Raw genomic sequence first — 16750 nt, forward strand, 5'->3', positions numbered from 1 at the left:
CACCTAGAGGAACTATTTGAGAAAGCACAGAATAGTTATCCATTGGCAGCCTTTTCTACTTTCCCATTTTCTGGTAAATGTTAATGTAGTAGCAAGATAGCAGATTGTCCAGAGAGCTGGAGAGTTTCCAAATCTGATGGTGGAGACATTTCTAGGAATGCTTAGAATCAAGCAAACACTCCAAAATTGAGCACAGTACTCCAAAACTTCTTCAGGTTTGTCCTCATTGAGCCTAGAACCTAGTGTGGCACATTATTAATTTGACTCCAGTTTAAGCCACAGGGATATTTAAGAGGATAAGTATTGTCACGTATTTAAATGAAGTAGTAGTTCTTGTTAAAATATGGGTTTTCTCCTTCCAGGTGGGGATGCCTGATTTAAACTGCTACGTAAATCTTAATGTTATATTTGCAGAGTCTCATTAGTAAAGTGATATAGTGGATTCTATCAGTTGGTATCTCTCCCTGACTAACAAATTAATGGGTGGAATTTATGTTGACCCATCTGTTACCTCCCCATCCCCAAAACCCATTCAAGTGTTTAAAATGAGACTGCCATCTTGTATCAGGAGATATTAGATAATTAGTACATGTACATATTATCCCTAAGAAGATTCAGATCGTTCTTGTGTTTAATGGGACACATAATGAAAGGAAAATCACTTACAGCACTCAGGGTCTCTGAGGATAGTGCATATCTGAAAACCGAACGTGTCATTATGCTGGGAATTTAGTCGTTCAATTATGCACAATGTGCTACTTTTCCTGATTATTGCTGTCATCACTAAAGTATCGTTAAGGTCTTTCCCTAGAGTAACAGTTCTTTTGTTTGATGACAGTGGACATAGCAAAGGCAAAAGTTTCCTATATAAAAAATAGCATATTTCTTGTGAAGAAATAGGTGAGAAACGACAGAAATGAAAATAGTATTAGGGTGATACAGATATTTCTTTCTTTTGAACATGCCACTTTGAGAGAATGTCCTTACTGTGGGGTAAATAACCAGAATATGTAATTATCTAAAATATATTTTCAGTTTAACTGAAACGTTTCACTAGGTTAAAGTTTCAGTAATTTTATTCTGTTCAGTTTGCAGACTTAGAAGTAATAACGTCATGGCCCTTTTCAGTCACTATTAAGCCTCTCATAATTTTAAGAGAAATACATACCTCTAGCATAATTTTATTTCACATTATTAATGAGGATTCTGCCAAGATTAGTCATTTCTTCAAAGAAGAGAACACAGTGATATATTGTGTTAAGAGCCATGTAAGACAAGTGAGGAAGAAGAATATAAATTAGAAAGTCTGTCACCACTTTCCTAGCAGAGAGAGAGCCAATAACACTTGAAATGTCAGACTACAAAACAGAAGCAGGACATTGCACATCAGATCTTGGATAACACTGAAAACTCCTGAATTATAGGAACCTTATATTAAAAACCACAAAACAAGTTGAGATGAAGATACAAAAAGAATATTTTGACTCTAACATCTTTAACTTTGTTCTTTTTATTTAGAGAATTGTAATAGTTTATAAGTTAATACAATCATTTTAAAAACCAGAGGCTTGCTGCCTCTTGCTATCAGATTCAGGTATAGGTTATGATTTTAATTATGTACCTTTCATGCCTACACACTGATGGGAACACACAACCTCAGAGACAGAGGCAATCCACAGGTGTTTCCAGAAGTGTTGATCAGATATGTTTGAAGACAAAGGAAGTGGTTTGGACCTTGAAAGAACCTAAGTTGAAAAGTATCAAACTTTTGGTGTTTATTCTAGTCCGAGTAGTGAAGCAATTACATGTAGTTAAATAAATGAAAATACTCTCATCGCTTCAAAACTTTATCATCTTACTCCACTTTCACTAGCTTTTCCTGTTCTTACCAGATAGCATGATTGACATTTCTCATGATGGTGATCCAGAGAGCCTTCAGAAGGGCTCTTGCTACATGCTTTATCTCTTCAAGACTAACCATAAGCTAGGCTTCTACCCATTCTGATAGAATTGATGCTTTTGCTTACTCTGCACAACAAAATGTTGAAGATTCAATTTGTACTTTTCCTACATTCCTTAGGATCCTCCCCCAACTTTTTTCTTTTTTTTTTTTTTTTACACGGAGATGTTTCCATTCAAAGTTGTATTGCATCTAATATGGAGTATACCAAAATGTGACAATTCCCATAGCTTATGGTTGATTACTGTATAATCATAGAAATTTCGCATAAACCCTGTGCCTTTTCATCTGACCCAAAGAATTTGTCTGGCCACTGGTACTATTTCCTGCTCTTCACAGCCCACAAAATTGAATTGAATGCCTACTGTTTGTCAGACTCTATCCTAGAGGCTGGCCTGTACCAGGGAGCAAAAGTCCTGACCCACGAGTTCATACTAATGGAGGTTTACAGTACCCCAGCCATTCCTTTAGAATGGGCTCAAAGTACAAACACTGGTCATCTGTACTGGCAGGAAAAGGGAAAAAGCTGATTTTTAGGACAAAGAGTAAGGGGCCAGCCTCTCTGACTTGGGGCTAAATAATACCTACATGAGAGCCTCACATGTTGCTTGTGTCCCATCTTCCTCCTGGGCCTTCTCTTTCTCATTTTCTATGCTGTCTCCTTATCTTTCACACTTCCAAACATTGGAGGCCCAGAGACCTTTTTTCCTTCTGTATTTATGAACATGCCAGCCAATTTCATTCAGGCCCATGATTCTTTAAAGTATCTGTATGTTTATGGTGCCCAAATGTATAGCTCCAACTCAGATCTGTTCTCTGCACTCCAGATTCGTGTACTGATGGCCTGTTCTGTATCTCTTCCTGACATTAACAGGCCCATCACGCTCAACCCACCGAAAGCAGAACTCACTGCCCCCACCTCCCTCATTCCACTCCTGTCTTTTTCTCTCTCCACACCAGTAAATCTTACCACCATCCACCCAGTTGCTCATACAAGTGCTCACCCAATTTTGGAGTTATCCCTGATTCCTCTCCATCTCATTTCACATTCAGTCCATAAGCAAAGGCTTAAAATAAATTTGTAACTTCTTCACTGCTGATATCCTAATGCAAATTCACTGTCATCAACTGTAGCAGCTTCCTAACCGACTTGCACTCTTGCCCTTCCAGAGTTTCACATATTGTGAATTTGTCCTTTTAAAAAAGAAGTCAGAACCCATTTTGTTCAAAGCCTAAGAATGTCTTCTATTGCATGTGAAAAGAAAAAAAAAATCAGAATTCTTGCTCTAATTGCAAAACCTAGCCACTCCTCTCCTCTCTACCTCACACCCCTCTTTTTTCCCTTGAATCTTGATCACACATCAGCCACCTTCACTGCCTTGCGTGGAACACCAGCTTCATTTTCTGCCTCACAGCCTTTGCATGTGCTGCTCCCTCTGTCTGGGCCCTTCGCTCAGGTATAGACATGATTTGTTCATTCAAAGCTTTACTCAAATGCCACCTTCTTTAAAAGAACCTTGTGACCACTCACTCTGTTACCCTATCCAGTTGTTCGAATCCCTATTCCCTGACATATATAATATATAATTAATATAAATATAAGAATACATTTTTTACTATAACCTGATACTAGGTTCGTATTGATTTTTTCTTAATATTTTTTTTACCTGTACCCCCCATTAAAATGCAAGTACCATGAGAACCCTGTTTTACTTATAACTGCAAGTTTGAGAATGCCTGGCATTTGACGTGTATTATTGAGTGAATGAATAATCAAATGAATAATACTTGTGTGGGCTGCAGTGAAAGTCCTAGGACCATCACTAGTCAATGGACAGGAACATAACAAATTTGGCCTTTCTGCTGATTTTGTCTTCATTATTACCAGAAATTCTGAGAATCAAAGCACAGGAGAAAGGGAAGAACATTTTATTAAAGAACTCAGAGTCTAGCATTGAATACCTTATTTTTTTTTCTTATTTGTATCGTATCACTAGACTGTCTTATCCAGATTCTAAGGCAGTTGTTAATTTTCATGTATATTAGGATTTTTTTTTGCATAAAGAGTATAACATACTCAAATGTTATTAAAAATGTACATTCAGACCTCAGAACCCGGGACATGACTATGTATATTATAAATAGGGAAGCATAAAATGAGAAAGCAATAATGGCAAGCTATATTGTGAGTGGTCAAATTACTTTGTAACTTTGGATTCATCATTTTATTTATTTGTTATTATGTATCTTCATCACAAAGTAAAATAGATACAGCAGTTCATAATTAATATTTCTGTGCTTTCTGATAAAATACACCAATTGAAATGGGTGAATCATCTTTCAAGAAAAGCCATCCCCATTTAAAATATCTCAGAAGAGTAGGATTTATCTTCTTCAGCTTCTGATGGTTCTTTTTCAACAAAGGCCAAGAACATTTAGGCAAAATAATTCGTCCTAATGCAGTTGAATGTAATAAGAAAGCAGAGATGTGTGGGTAATTGCAAAAGAATTAAATTTATCTCTGGGATTTTTAGCCCATCTCCTTTCATAAAGAATATGAGCTGATTTTAAAAGTTGGTAACACAGTAGGACTTAGGAGGAAGATGAGCCAATATAGGGAGGTGCATATATTTGAAGAATTCCGTTAAAACACTCCAGCCTGGCACAGTGCTTTGAATGCTTCTTGAGTATGTCAGCTACTTGATGAAACATGCTTTATTGCTTTTCTACTTACATTTGCATAACCACTTTTCAGCAGAAAACTGCATGATTTTAAACTTGATTATCAAAAAAATCTTGTTAATTGAGTTATTATCAAGTTGACTAATTTTTGGTACACAGATATTACTAGAAAAGATCACTGAGAAGTCCTCAGGGCGATTTATATAGCATTTTGTTTCCTCTTTAGGAAATGATGCCACATCAATTGTCAACTGTCTTCATATTTTGGGTCAGACTTTGGATGCAAGGTAAATGGATATGTTTTTGTCTAAATGAGGGTATTAATGCTACAAAAGAATATCAAGACACACCTTGTTTCTTGTCTTTGGAATAGTAGTAAACACTTGTGGATGAAAACGTATTTTGTAAATTACTAATAAATGGCATTCTGTTATTTTTATGATTGTATATAAATCGTTATTTAAATTTCAAGCAATTTCCGTAGCAGCTAGGTACATAACTGAGGGTTGAACTGGGAATGTATCATGTGAAGTAAAGATGGTAAGTGCCAACCTCAGAGGCCTAAGTAGCTTCTAGATGTGGTAACTTGTGTTCCGTTTAACTATAGGGGCATGAGGTTTATTCTTATTTTACAGATAAGTAAAGTTAAGCTTAAGATTGCATAGTAAGTGTGGAAGTAGACCAGTTCCCAAGTCTGTGTACTTTTTTCTCTGCCCTCCTAGCAAGAGGACTGGAAATTCAATAGATTGCCTAAATGCCAAATCAGTGGATCTCGCAGGATTGATTCAGCCTTTAAGCCATACATTTATTTTCATTTATTATCCAGGATAAATCTAAATAAAAATTCCTACATGTCTTCTATGGAGAATATTCCATGATGCTCCTGGGTTCTTTATTTTTGCATTTACAATTTTACTTGAAGTGTTTTGTATAGTAAATCAAAAAAGTAGATGCTATCATATCCCTTAATGTCCTACTAGAAAGTAGTGGCATTAGAGGGTCACTTCTGTACAAAGTTCAGCCTTTAGAGGCTCATTTAGCTGATGGCTACACTTAACTCCTAAAACATTTGTATCATTTTATGACTTGGTGTAGCTGCCATTCAATGTTTCTTTCACAACCATTGCCTCAGAAAACATTTCAGTTGTGTTGGATGTGGGATTAACTGGCTCACAACCTGTGTTTTGTTTGTTATAAAACAAATACTCTCAAAATTGGTAGAAAATACAGAGCATGAGCACTGACTTTTGATCTGGGTCCTCATTAATTTGACTGTGAAGACATTTGGAAAGGTTATGGATTCACAGAGGAATAGGTTACTGTAAGTTCAAGTACGTTGAAAAAATTTATTGAGAGAGAATTAAAGTAGTTGACTGAGTGAAAGTAATGGATACGTAAACATAAGTAGAAGCAGGTTTTATTTGTATTCCATTTGCTCCTTTTGCAAGGTCTGTGTTCTCCCTTCTCTAATTGCCAGGACTGTCATGAAGACTGGCCTGGAGAGTGTTAAAAGTGCGCTCAGAGCTTTTCTGGACAATGCTGCAGAAGACCTGGAGAAAACGATGGAGAATCTCAAGCAAGGCCAGTTCACCCACACCCGAAACCAACCCAAAGGTGTTACTCAGATTATCAATTATACCACGGTGGCTCTGTTGCCGATGCTGTCTTCATTATTTGAGCATATTGGCCAGCATCAGTTCGGAGAAGATCTAATATGTATGTAAATCCATTACTTAGAGTTTCATTACCTAATAGTACAATAAGAAATTGTAAAAGCCCCATGTGGTTACTCAAGCACTGCTTACCCATTGAAATGCATTTTTATCTTTTTTTCATAACATTGGGTTGACATTTGACTTCTAGAAACCAGTCTTAAGAGAGATACTGAAATACATGCATTCACAGAAAAGACCAGGAAGGTAGTGGTGGTGGGCATCACTTCCACCTTGTTGAAGGGCGAGCTCCAAATTTTATTACTTCTCTGTTCCCTCTTTCCATGGAATTTTTCTAATGCAGTTGACCATGGGATGTGCACAATTGAGTGTTTTCCAATTACGTCTGAGTCAGTGCACATTGTTCCACAGCTGTCATTCCGACAAATATGAAAACTACTGAGACAGAGTCTGGGTCTAAATAAGTAGCCTACTATGGTGGCTCACATATTTTTCTATTTGTAGGTTTCAGTCTATTTTATGGATTTAATCAGCTATTTTTGCCTAGAATTCCGTAATTATTAAAAATATACACAGAATGCTCAAAATAATGTGAAAAAAATAGTAATATGTGACCTATCCCAATTACCAGCTCTCCTGCTGATGTGAACTTGAGAGATGTAAGCCCTTGTTAAACAGTCAAGTGGGTCTTGACTGCTGACATGCCTACTCAGACTCTCAGCCTTGTAGGTTCCCCCGTGAAGTATGGCTGTGTGTGAAAACCACTGCATTAGTGGGTAACACAACCGCTACTCGCAAAACATGTCCTCGAAGCATTGTAGGAATGTTGCAGTGCAGTGTGGACATGGAGACAGGTCTGAAGGGCAAGGAGGATTTCTTCATTCATGTCATGGTATATTCTCCAGGAAGTGATAGAAGAGTTGGAATTAGAAATCCAAGGTTCTTAGATTTTTTTCTCTTTGCTTTTAAATATGCCCTATTGGATCATAGATCATCTATCAGATTTTATTTTTGGGCTTCACTAAGGGATTAGTTTACTGATGCCTTGAATGTCATGTCAGAGATAACTAACTCACTACCTCCTCCAGCATTCTCATTATTGTTCACTTAGGTATTAAAATAAAAGACATAGTCTTTTGTTTTTAATTTTTTGGACATTTATTTTTGAGAGAGAGACAGAGCATGAGCACGGGAGGGGCAGAGAGACAGGGAGACACTGAATCTGAAGCAGGCTCCAGGCCCTGAGCTGTCAGCACAGAGCCCGATGCGGAGCTCGAACTCGTGTACTGCAAGATCATGACCTGAGCTGAAGTCAGACATTTAAGCAACTGAACAAACCAGGAGGCCCTAATTTTGATTTTTTTAAAATTGCTAAAATATAAGTATGCCCTCAAGATGGAATTTTGGTTTCATCGTAAAATTTCTTAAGATAATGTATAAATAATAAGTGTTTTTGTTCTGTTTTTGTTTTTCCTCAGTGGAAGATGTACAGGTGTCATGTTATAGAATTCTGACTAGCTTATACGCTTTGGGAACCAGCAAAAGTATTTATGTGGAAAGGTAAGATTTTAAAATTAACTTTCCATCAATATCTGTTTCAAGTGTTCAACCATTTATTGCAAGTCTTTGCTTTATCATTTTTTCCTTAGTTACAAACTAAGCAATGAGATTAGAGTATTGAATCCCTTGGGAGTAATTGAACAATCTTTAAGCTAAATTTGAATTGATATAATAAAAGTCCATCAAGTTATGTTAAAAAAGGAGATAAAGCAATAATGGTAAAGACCATATTCAACATAAAGATTAAACAGAGCATTTATGAGTCTTAAGAAGGAATCTGCTAGAAGAGTTTCTCATATATATCTGAAAAGCAAAATAAGCATGAATATAGGCAGTCATTAAAACCAGCTTTATTTTTCATGTTCTCACATTCAAGATGAAGAGATCTTCAGATGATGCGGACAGGTCAAGTTAAGGTGTCCCCACTGAATTTAAAATAAGAGGTCACTGACAACTTTAATAAAAGAATTCTGTGAAAAAGAAAAGAAAAAGAGGGCAGGTTTTTAAAAGGGTAGACTAAACATTTGGAGAGAAGACTGATGAAATAAATCACTGAAAGGGTTTTCTAATGGAATAATATTGAAAAGTTGTAAATTCTCCCCCCCAGTTAATCTGTTACAGTACAATTTCAAGTAGATCTGTTTTGTGGGGGCACATGGGAGGCTCAGTCGGTTAAGCGTCCGACTTTGGCTCAGGTCATGATCTCACGGTTTGTGGGTTCAAGCCCCACGTCAGGCTCTGTGCTGACAGCTCAGAGCCTGGAGCCTCCTTTGGATTCTGTGTCTCCCTCTCCCTCTGACCCTCCCCCGCCTGCAGTCTGTCTCTCTTCCTCTCTCTCCCTCAAAGATAAATGAACAATAGGGTTAGTGGCTCAGTCAGTTGAGTGTTCGACTTTGGCTCAGGTCATGATCTCACAGCTTGTGGGTTTGAATCCCGCATCGGGCTCTGTGCTGACACCTCGGAGCCTGGAGCCTACTTCAGATTCTGTGTCTCCTTCTCCCTTTGCCCTTCCTCACCTCATGCTCTGTCTCTCTCAAAAATAAACATTTAAATAAATAAATAAATAAATTAATTAATTAATTAATTAATTAATTAAATTAAATAAATGAACAATAAGAATTTTTTAAAGAATTTTTTTTGAAATTTGACAAATTAATTTGAGACTTTATTTGAAAGAATAGCTCCCGAAACTAGCCAATATAATTTTGAGAAAGGAAACAGTAATGGAAGGGTACTCACTCATTGGCTTACCAAATGTTAAAACTTATAAAGCATCATAATTAGGGGTGCCTGTTGGCTTAGTCATTGAAACGTCTGACTCTTGGTTATGCTCTCACCACTCATGAGATTGAGCTGACAAGGCAGAGCCTATGTGGTATTCTCTCTACCTCTCCCTCTGCTCCTCCCCTGCTCATGCTGTCTCTCTCTCTCTCTCATTTATTTTTTAAAATAACAAAAAATAAAGCATCAATAATTTAAATAGGGTGGCAACTACATAGAGTTAGAACAATTAATCCATGTAAAAGGATAATTGACTTCACTCAATATTTTTCATCTGTGTTTTCTTTAAATATATTTCTTTAAATTTTGTTAAGTTTATTTATTTATTTTGAGAGAGAGAAACAGAACACACAAGCAGGGGAGGGGTAGAGAGACAGGGAGAGAGAGAATCCTGAGCAGGCTATGTGATGCCAGCACAGAGACTGAAGTGGAGCTCCAAGTTACAGACGATGAGATCCTAACCTGAGCCAAAGTCAAGAGCCAGACGCTTCCCGGACCCAGCCAGCTAGGCGCCCCACCTGCATTTTCAATTAATCTCTTTTCATGTGATTTTAATGGCTTCAAAATATTTCATACTGAGGAAGCTTTATAATTTAGTGAAATGTTAACTTTAGTTTTGAATTGTAGGGTGTTTTATTCATTTTCATGAGTAATGCTAAACCTGTGTTCATAGTTTTCTGCATATATTTATTGTTATTTATTTTAGTTATAGTCTCAGAGTTTAAAAGTGTAGGTTAAAGAATAGGCATATATTAAAGGATTATGATACACATCTCATGATCTTTTCAGAAAACTGATTCAGTTGACACTGTCAAGTTTTATAAGAAAATCCTTATTTCCTCACATTTTCCTCATTTCTGATTATTATTCTTTTACTATTTAAAAATATAGTTAAAAATGGGATCCCATTTTTATTTTCAAATGCACTTCCTTAATGCCCACTTCCTAGCCATTGTTTTGTGTTTACTTTGCCACTTTTCTTTATTTATGAATTGCCTTTCATAGCTGTTGTCCATTTTTCTATTAATGTGTTATTTTACTGATTAATAATAGATTTTATTGATTAAAACCATTTTATTTATAGCAGCTATTAACCTCTTGTCTGTTATTTTTTCCATCTTTGTGACTTTTAGCATTTTTATAACTTTATAGTGTTTATATATAAAACTATGTAAAGATAATGTCTTGTGACCTAGGGACTTTTTTTATATAGTCTGTCAGTTATTTCATGTGGTTTATTCCTCTTGTTTAATATTTTTAGAAAAGTTATGCTATACTCATAACAGCTAGAAGTTAAAGTATTTGCTCTCTGGGACACCTGGATGGCTCTGTTGGTTGAGTGTCGACTTCAGCTCAGGTCATGATCTCAGTCTGTGAGTTCGAGCCCCACGTCGGGCTCTGTGCTGACATCTCGGAGCCTGGAGCCTGCTTCGGATTCTATGTCTCCCTCAGCCCCTTTCCCGCTTGTGCTTTCTCTCTCTCTCCCTCTCAAAATAAATAAACGTCTTAGGTTTTTCATTCTCTTAGTTGTTTACATTTATAATCCTTTACTCATTCAATAAAAATTTATTTAACCCTGGGTTCTGTGATACAACAGTAAGCAAGAATGATCCCTACTCTCAAAGAGCTTATACCTAATGGGGAAACAAAAACCAAAACAAGTAAAGTGAAGAGTGCAATATTGGCAGCTTATTGTGTGTGAACAAGCACACAGTTAAGAGAATGACATGGGGTGTTCTGAAATTTATGTTTTAGAACATGATTTTTGAAGCTCAGAACTTTCCTCCCTTCATTAGAAAGCTAGTAGTAGATAAGTCAGGTATAAATAGGTCTGTGTCTCATGGCTTTATTTTTCTCAATGAAGTATGCCTCAGCCGAGGGAGGGCTGAGAAAGGAAATGTAAGAAGTTTGAGGCGCCTGGGTGGCTCATTCGGTTAAGCCTTTGACTTCAGCTCAGGTCATGATCTCAGTTCCTGAGTTCGAGCCTCGCAGCGGGGTTCTGTGCTGACAGCCTGGAGCCTGCTTCCAGTTCTGTGTCTCCCTCTCTCTCTCTGCCCCTCCATTGCTCATGCTCTGTCTCTCTCCCTTTGTCTCAAAAATAAATAAATAAACATTAAAAGCAATTAAAAAGAAATGTAAGAAGTTCGAGGAAAGTAGGGAGTATCGGAAACAATTATTTCTGGAGTAAGAAAGGAATTTACTAGAAATGAGTCTGAATTTCATGTTTCTCTTTAGTGTTACATGATATTCAAATTAAATTTTTAAAACCATCCACCATGTGGAAAACATTTATCTTTAAGTGAAATGTAGTTGGCATGCAAATGTTACATTAGTTTCAGGTACACAGTTTAGTGATTGAACAGTTCCCTAAATTACACTGCTCTCACCACCACCCTAAGCATAGTTACCATCTGTCAGGACATGACATTATTGCGATATTATTGACTGTATTCCCTATGCTGCACTTTTAATCTCTGTGATTTATTTTATATCTAGATGTTTGTTCCTCTTGATCTCCTTTACGTATTTCACCCATCCCCCAGCCTCCTCCCCAAGGAACGATTTATTAAATATTTCTTTTTAATCTACTGATTTAAAATAAGATCTTCATCCTATATTGAGGTAATATATTTACTAGGTTATATTTCTAGAATCTCTGTTTTGTACTGCTATTTGACTTTTTAAGTGATTAGATCAGTACCACATAGCCTAAATTGTTAGTGTGTGGTACATTTAGTATCTGGTAATCCAGACTCTCTCACACCCTCAGCAGTGTTCTCATTGTTACTCTTCCTACCTCTGGTTTTCCTTGATAAACCTTGGGATCCTCTTGTTAGGGTCTAAAGAAAGACGTATTTTTCTTATTTTTCTTGGAATTATAAAGTCATTTGGGGAGAATTTAAAAATAACAATTGAAAGATGAGTAAAAGATATCTTGGAAAAAGATGAAGGAGTGTCACTGTACTAAGAAAAATGTAGGTATCTTAATAAGCATCATATAAAAAACCTGCTGTTTCCAAAAATGCAAATAATCACAGTTGGTCTGAGAATTACTAATTGAATCAAAATTTTAAACTATTAAATAATTCACATGAATTATTAATGAAATAAAAGGACTTGTCCAGTCAGATGGAAGAGAATGCATTACTTTGGGGTCATATGTGAAACACTTTAGGCTATTAAATTCTAGAATAGGTATATTCTCATTATTTTCAAACTTTTATTGAACAACTATTATGTGTCAGAAATTTTGCAATTCTGCATTCCTGTTTTTAAGTAAGGAAAACAAACATGGGAAGAGTGAGTAATTTTCCTGTACTGACACAAGTATTAGGAATAAGTTTGGGACTCAGGTCTATCTGAATCAAAGCCTGTGCCCTTTGGATTTTCTCAATATCCTAAATTATTTATAGTAATAAAATGTTACTCAGTGTTTGAATTAAATTCTGTTATTCAGTGTCATTCTTTGAAGAGATATTTTCTCCTAGCTGAATAAATATCTAGTCATTTTTAATTAAGATATTAGACTATTAGGTATTGTTACTTTTACCTAATCATTTTTCCATTAATAAATTTAAAGCTACCTAAGAGAATTGTATAAGCTTTTGTGGACTTTTGTGGACTTTTAAAATAAAATATTTATATAAAATAACTTCAGGAGGTCATACTATTGCTGAAATAACTGTCATATTGTTCTATTTTAATCAACAATGTGCTAGTGAATCCTTGGATTATGTAGATAACTGAGGGAGAGAAAGAATTTATGTCCGTTTCAGGAGTAGCCGTGAGCCATGCTGCCCTGAATCAACTGATCCCAGAAGATTCCTTAAACCTCTTCCTTCTTTTAAGAATGACACATCAATTTTCAGTGTTTTTAATAGCTTTTGGTCTATATTATGTCTTAATATTTCATAGCTACCTTGAAGTAATTACACATAGTAAATTTTCAGAAAATTTTATTAGTGTATTGCTATCACTACTTTATTTTTTTAAATGTTTATCAATGCATTCGTTCACCTAGCAGAAACTCTTCCTCTGTAGATCACTGTGTTTAAAAAAAGAAGATGTAAAGAAAGGAAGCAAAGCAAAAGAAATCTCCAGACTCTTGGGGGGATTTGACAGGGTTTTTCTTGTTATTTGGGTCTGTAATGTATTAACTTCTTTTTTTTTAATGTTTTGTTTATTTTTTTAAATCTTGTAAAATTTTTCATTTATTTTTGAGAGTGCATGCACATGCATGCACAAACAGGAGAGGGGCAGAGAGAGGAGACACAGAATCTGAAGCAGGATCCAGGCTTTGAGCTGTCAGCACAGAGTCCTACGCGGGGCTCGAACTGAGGAACTGTGAGATCATGACCTGAGCCGAAGTCAGGTGGTCAACCTACTGAGCCACCCAGGCGCTCCTTAACTTCTTTTTAACTAACAGATAATTTAACTCTTTTTAAATGGTGCGGACTTTGCCATTGAAAGCAGTGATGTTTTGAAATATAGAAATTAGATTTGGGGGTTACTTTTATTAGCACCGCTATTATTATCCCTCTAATGTAAGTTTTAAACTTGTCGCTTTTAGTGTAACTTCTTCATTCACTTGGAAGACCTAAAAAACAAACATTTTCCACTTTCAGGCAGCGCTCTGCGTTAGGAGAATGTCTTGCTGCTTTTGCTGGTGCCTTTCCTGTTGCATTCTTGGAAACTCATCTCGACAAGCATAACATCTACTCTATCTACAATACCAAGTCCTCACGAGAACGAGCAGGTAACACAGAAGCACGTTCAGTAGTTAGGTATGACCCTGAAATGTAATGGCATTGGCTGTATTTTCCTACAGTGCTTTTTTTTCATGGGCCATTTCAATTTATTATCTCCAGTGCTACTTTCAAATGTTACGATTTGGAATTCTCTGGGATGTTTTATACTATCCCCCTAGTATCTCTGCAAGAAAAGTAGTTTAATTTCTTCTAACTTAATGAGTCACAGACAGATTAACACTCTTAAAAATAAAACAAAATAATTGGTAGAAATATAAGAAAATAGGTCAATCTGAGTTCTGATTCAGTTGTCTCTCGTAAGGAGTCAGTGAGTATACAGTGTTCTTATTCGTTATATTTATGAATTTGTGCACTTCAGATTTTATTTTTGTTGTTGTTCACCAGATATGTCTGTCTTCTTGGGACAGATTAATTCCATGTGATCTTTTCTAATAGTTTAGTCCAATTTATATCATTTTAAAAACTTATAAATCTGAGACACAATTAATCAGTGACTCAAATTTGAATCTGATCTCAGCATGTGTATTCTTAAGATTTGTATGTATGTCTGTATGCATACTAGGTATCTATAAATAGTTACACCCCACGTCACCTTTCACTTGGGAAAATCCATATTTTCTGGGTAGATGTGCTCATTTTCCACTGTCCCAGTTGAAAAGCTTTTAGGACCATTGCTGATGCTTTCAAGGATTGGTCTGTGAGAACCTTTTTGAATTATTTATTAGGATTTGAAATAAGTTGGATGACAAATAGTTAATATAGCAGAAACTAGTTATTTCTCTAGTCAGCCATTTAAAGTAATCAAAACAGAGTTCTCAAGACTTGAATATTATGTAGGTGTCCTCTCATATATTACTTTTTTGTTTGATTTCTTCTGATACACTGTACTGCATTTCATTTGCTTTCCAGTAACCCTAAAGAGGTCTCAGAACTTAAGCAAGAGCTATTTGATGTTCACAAGTGCATCCCTCTCTGTTAATGAGATTATTTCTCTGTGTAACTCATGTTTTTAGGGGCCCTGCTGGTTATACCGATTTTATAATGCCTTTTATCAAGTAAGGAATCTTTTAAAAACTTAAATCATTATTATTTAATTTGTCTATTTTATAATTCTGATTTCCTATAACAGAGGAAGCTAAGGCAAAATATGTTGAATGTGATTTAGCAATATTGCTCTGCATAATTTCCACAATGTATTTGTAAATAGTAAAACATGGTTGACTTTGAGCTATTAGTCTTCTGTGTAAACCCGCCTTACTAAATTGTCTTATTTAGGATTTTTGGTTGATTAATCCTTTTGCCATGAATCCAGAGTGAAGCAGATTTGTTATTCATTACAGATAAGGGAATAATTTACCTGCTTTTGTTACTGTAACACATCGTTTACATAACAAAGTAAAGGAAGTGAATTGAATGATCCCCTTCCTTTCAGGTTTTAGCCAGTCCACAAATAATTGTTTGTGATGTACACTGAGGGAAATGGGGGCGATTTGACACAAGGAAGTACTAGACTGGATTCTTTCTCTGGGGGAGGGTTAGTTGTCCTAAGGGAGAGACTGATAGATATACGTGATAGAATTCAGAATAAAGAAGACTAAGGACACAAAAATGCAGTGTTCCCTGAGGACACCAGAAAGACTTCACTAAGTTGGTTCAAGAGGAATCTTGAAGGGTGCCTGGGTGGCTCAGAGCATCCAACTTTGGCTCAGGTCGTGATCTCATGAATTGTGGGTTCGAGCTTCACATTGGGCTCTGTGCTGACACCTCAGAGCCTGGAGCCTGTTTCAGATTCTGTGTCCCCCTCTCTCTCTGCCCCTCCCCTGCGCGCTCGCTCGCGTGCTCTCTCTCTCTCTCACTCTCTCTCTCTCTCGCCCTCGCTCTCACTCTCAAAAATAAACAAACATTTTAGAAATTTAAAAAAAGAAAAGAGGAATCTTTAAATTAAGAGCATTGAAACTCTGGTACATTCGGAGAAACTTCAGGTCATCTGAGGTGGAGATAGCTTTCAGCAGAGTAAAAAGTAAGAGGTGAGGAAAGGATGGAAAACCAGGTAAAGTAGGCTTTCTGTGTCAGGTAAGGAGCGGGGACTGCAAATAAGATCATTTTATTGGCTTATTTTTTAAGCTTATTTATTTATTTTGAGTGGGGTAGGGGAGGAGTGCAAGCATGTGGGGTCAGGGGTGCAAAGAGAGGCAGAGGGAGAATCCCAAGCAGGCTCCGTACTGACAGTGTGTACGTAACCTGACGTGGGGCTTGATCTCATGAGCCCTGAGATCATGACCTGGGCTGAGATCGGATGCTGAACCAAGAGATCCCCCTTTTATTGGCTTTAAAAAGAGATGTAACATGAGTAGATCAGCATTTTAGAAGTCCATCTTGACTTCTAAATGGTGAAGATGAATGGTTATGAGTCACCAAATTAGACAGTGGTCGTGATGATTCAGGAGAGATGGGGTGGAGGAGGGCCCCTTGGATGGAGGGTCCAGTGCAGAGGTTGCAAGAGACCCTAGAGGAAGGGTCCTGTTGTGTGGGAAACAAAGGAACATCACGGCCTGGAATTTCTTCCCAGTTTCTAGTCCGGGAGATGGACTGGATAATGTGGTCATCACCAAGACACGCTCAAGAGGTAGGTGGGAGAGGAAAGGTCAAGTTAAATTGAGATCTGTTAAATGCTTTGGAGACATTCAGGATTACATGAAAGTTTTAAGAAATATGGCTTTGAGAGTTATTAGCTCATAGCAGAAGCACATAGGGATGGCCAGAATTACCTAGGTCAACATAGAAGCTGAAAAAGAGAAGATAATTAAAGGGAAATCACTCCCGCC

The 16750-nt window shown here is 36.7% G+C and overlaps 1 protein-coding gene across 1 annotated transcript in view; it reads left to right on the forward strand.

Annotated features, from left to right (window-relative positions):
* RYR2 (ryanodine receptor 2) overlaps positions 1-16750 on the forward strand; it is a 674490-nt gene that overhangs the window by 536291 nt on the left and 121449 nt on the right. The window contains exons 66-69 of the mRNA XM_077751737.1: positions 4869-4929; positions 6120-6358; positions 7794-7875; positions 13782-13912. Coding sequence (XP_077607863.1) covers positions 4869-4929; positions 6120-6358; positions 7794-7875; positions 13782-13912 — 513 coding nt within the window. The remainder of the gene's footprint in view (positions 1-4868; positions 4930-6119; positions 6359-7793; positions 7876-13781; positions 13913-16750) is intronic.

The sequence above is a fragment of the Crocuta crocuta genome, unplaced genomic scaffold (genome assembly GCF_008692635.1).
Source record: "Crocuta crocuta isolate KB4526 unplaced genomic scaffold, BGI_CrCroc_1.0 scaffold59-1, whole genome shotgun sequence".
In the NCBI taxonomy this organism is placed as follows: domain Eukaryota; kingdom Metazoa; phylum Chordata; class Mammalia; order Carnivora; family Hyaenidae; genus Crocuta; species Crocuta crocuta.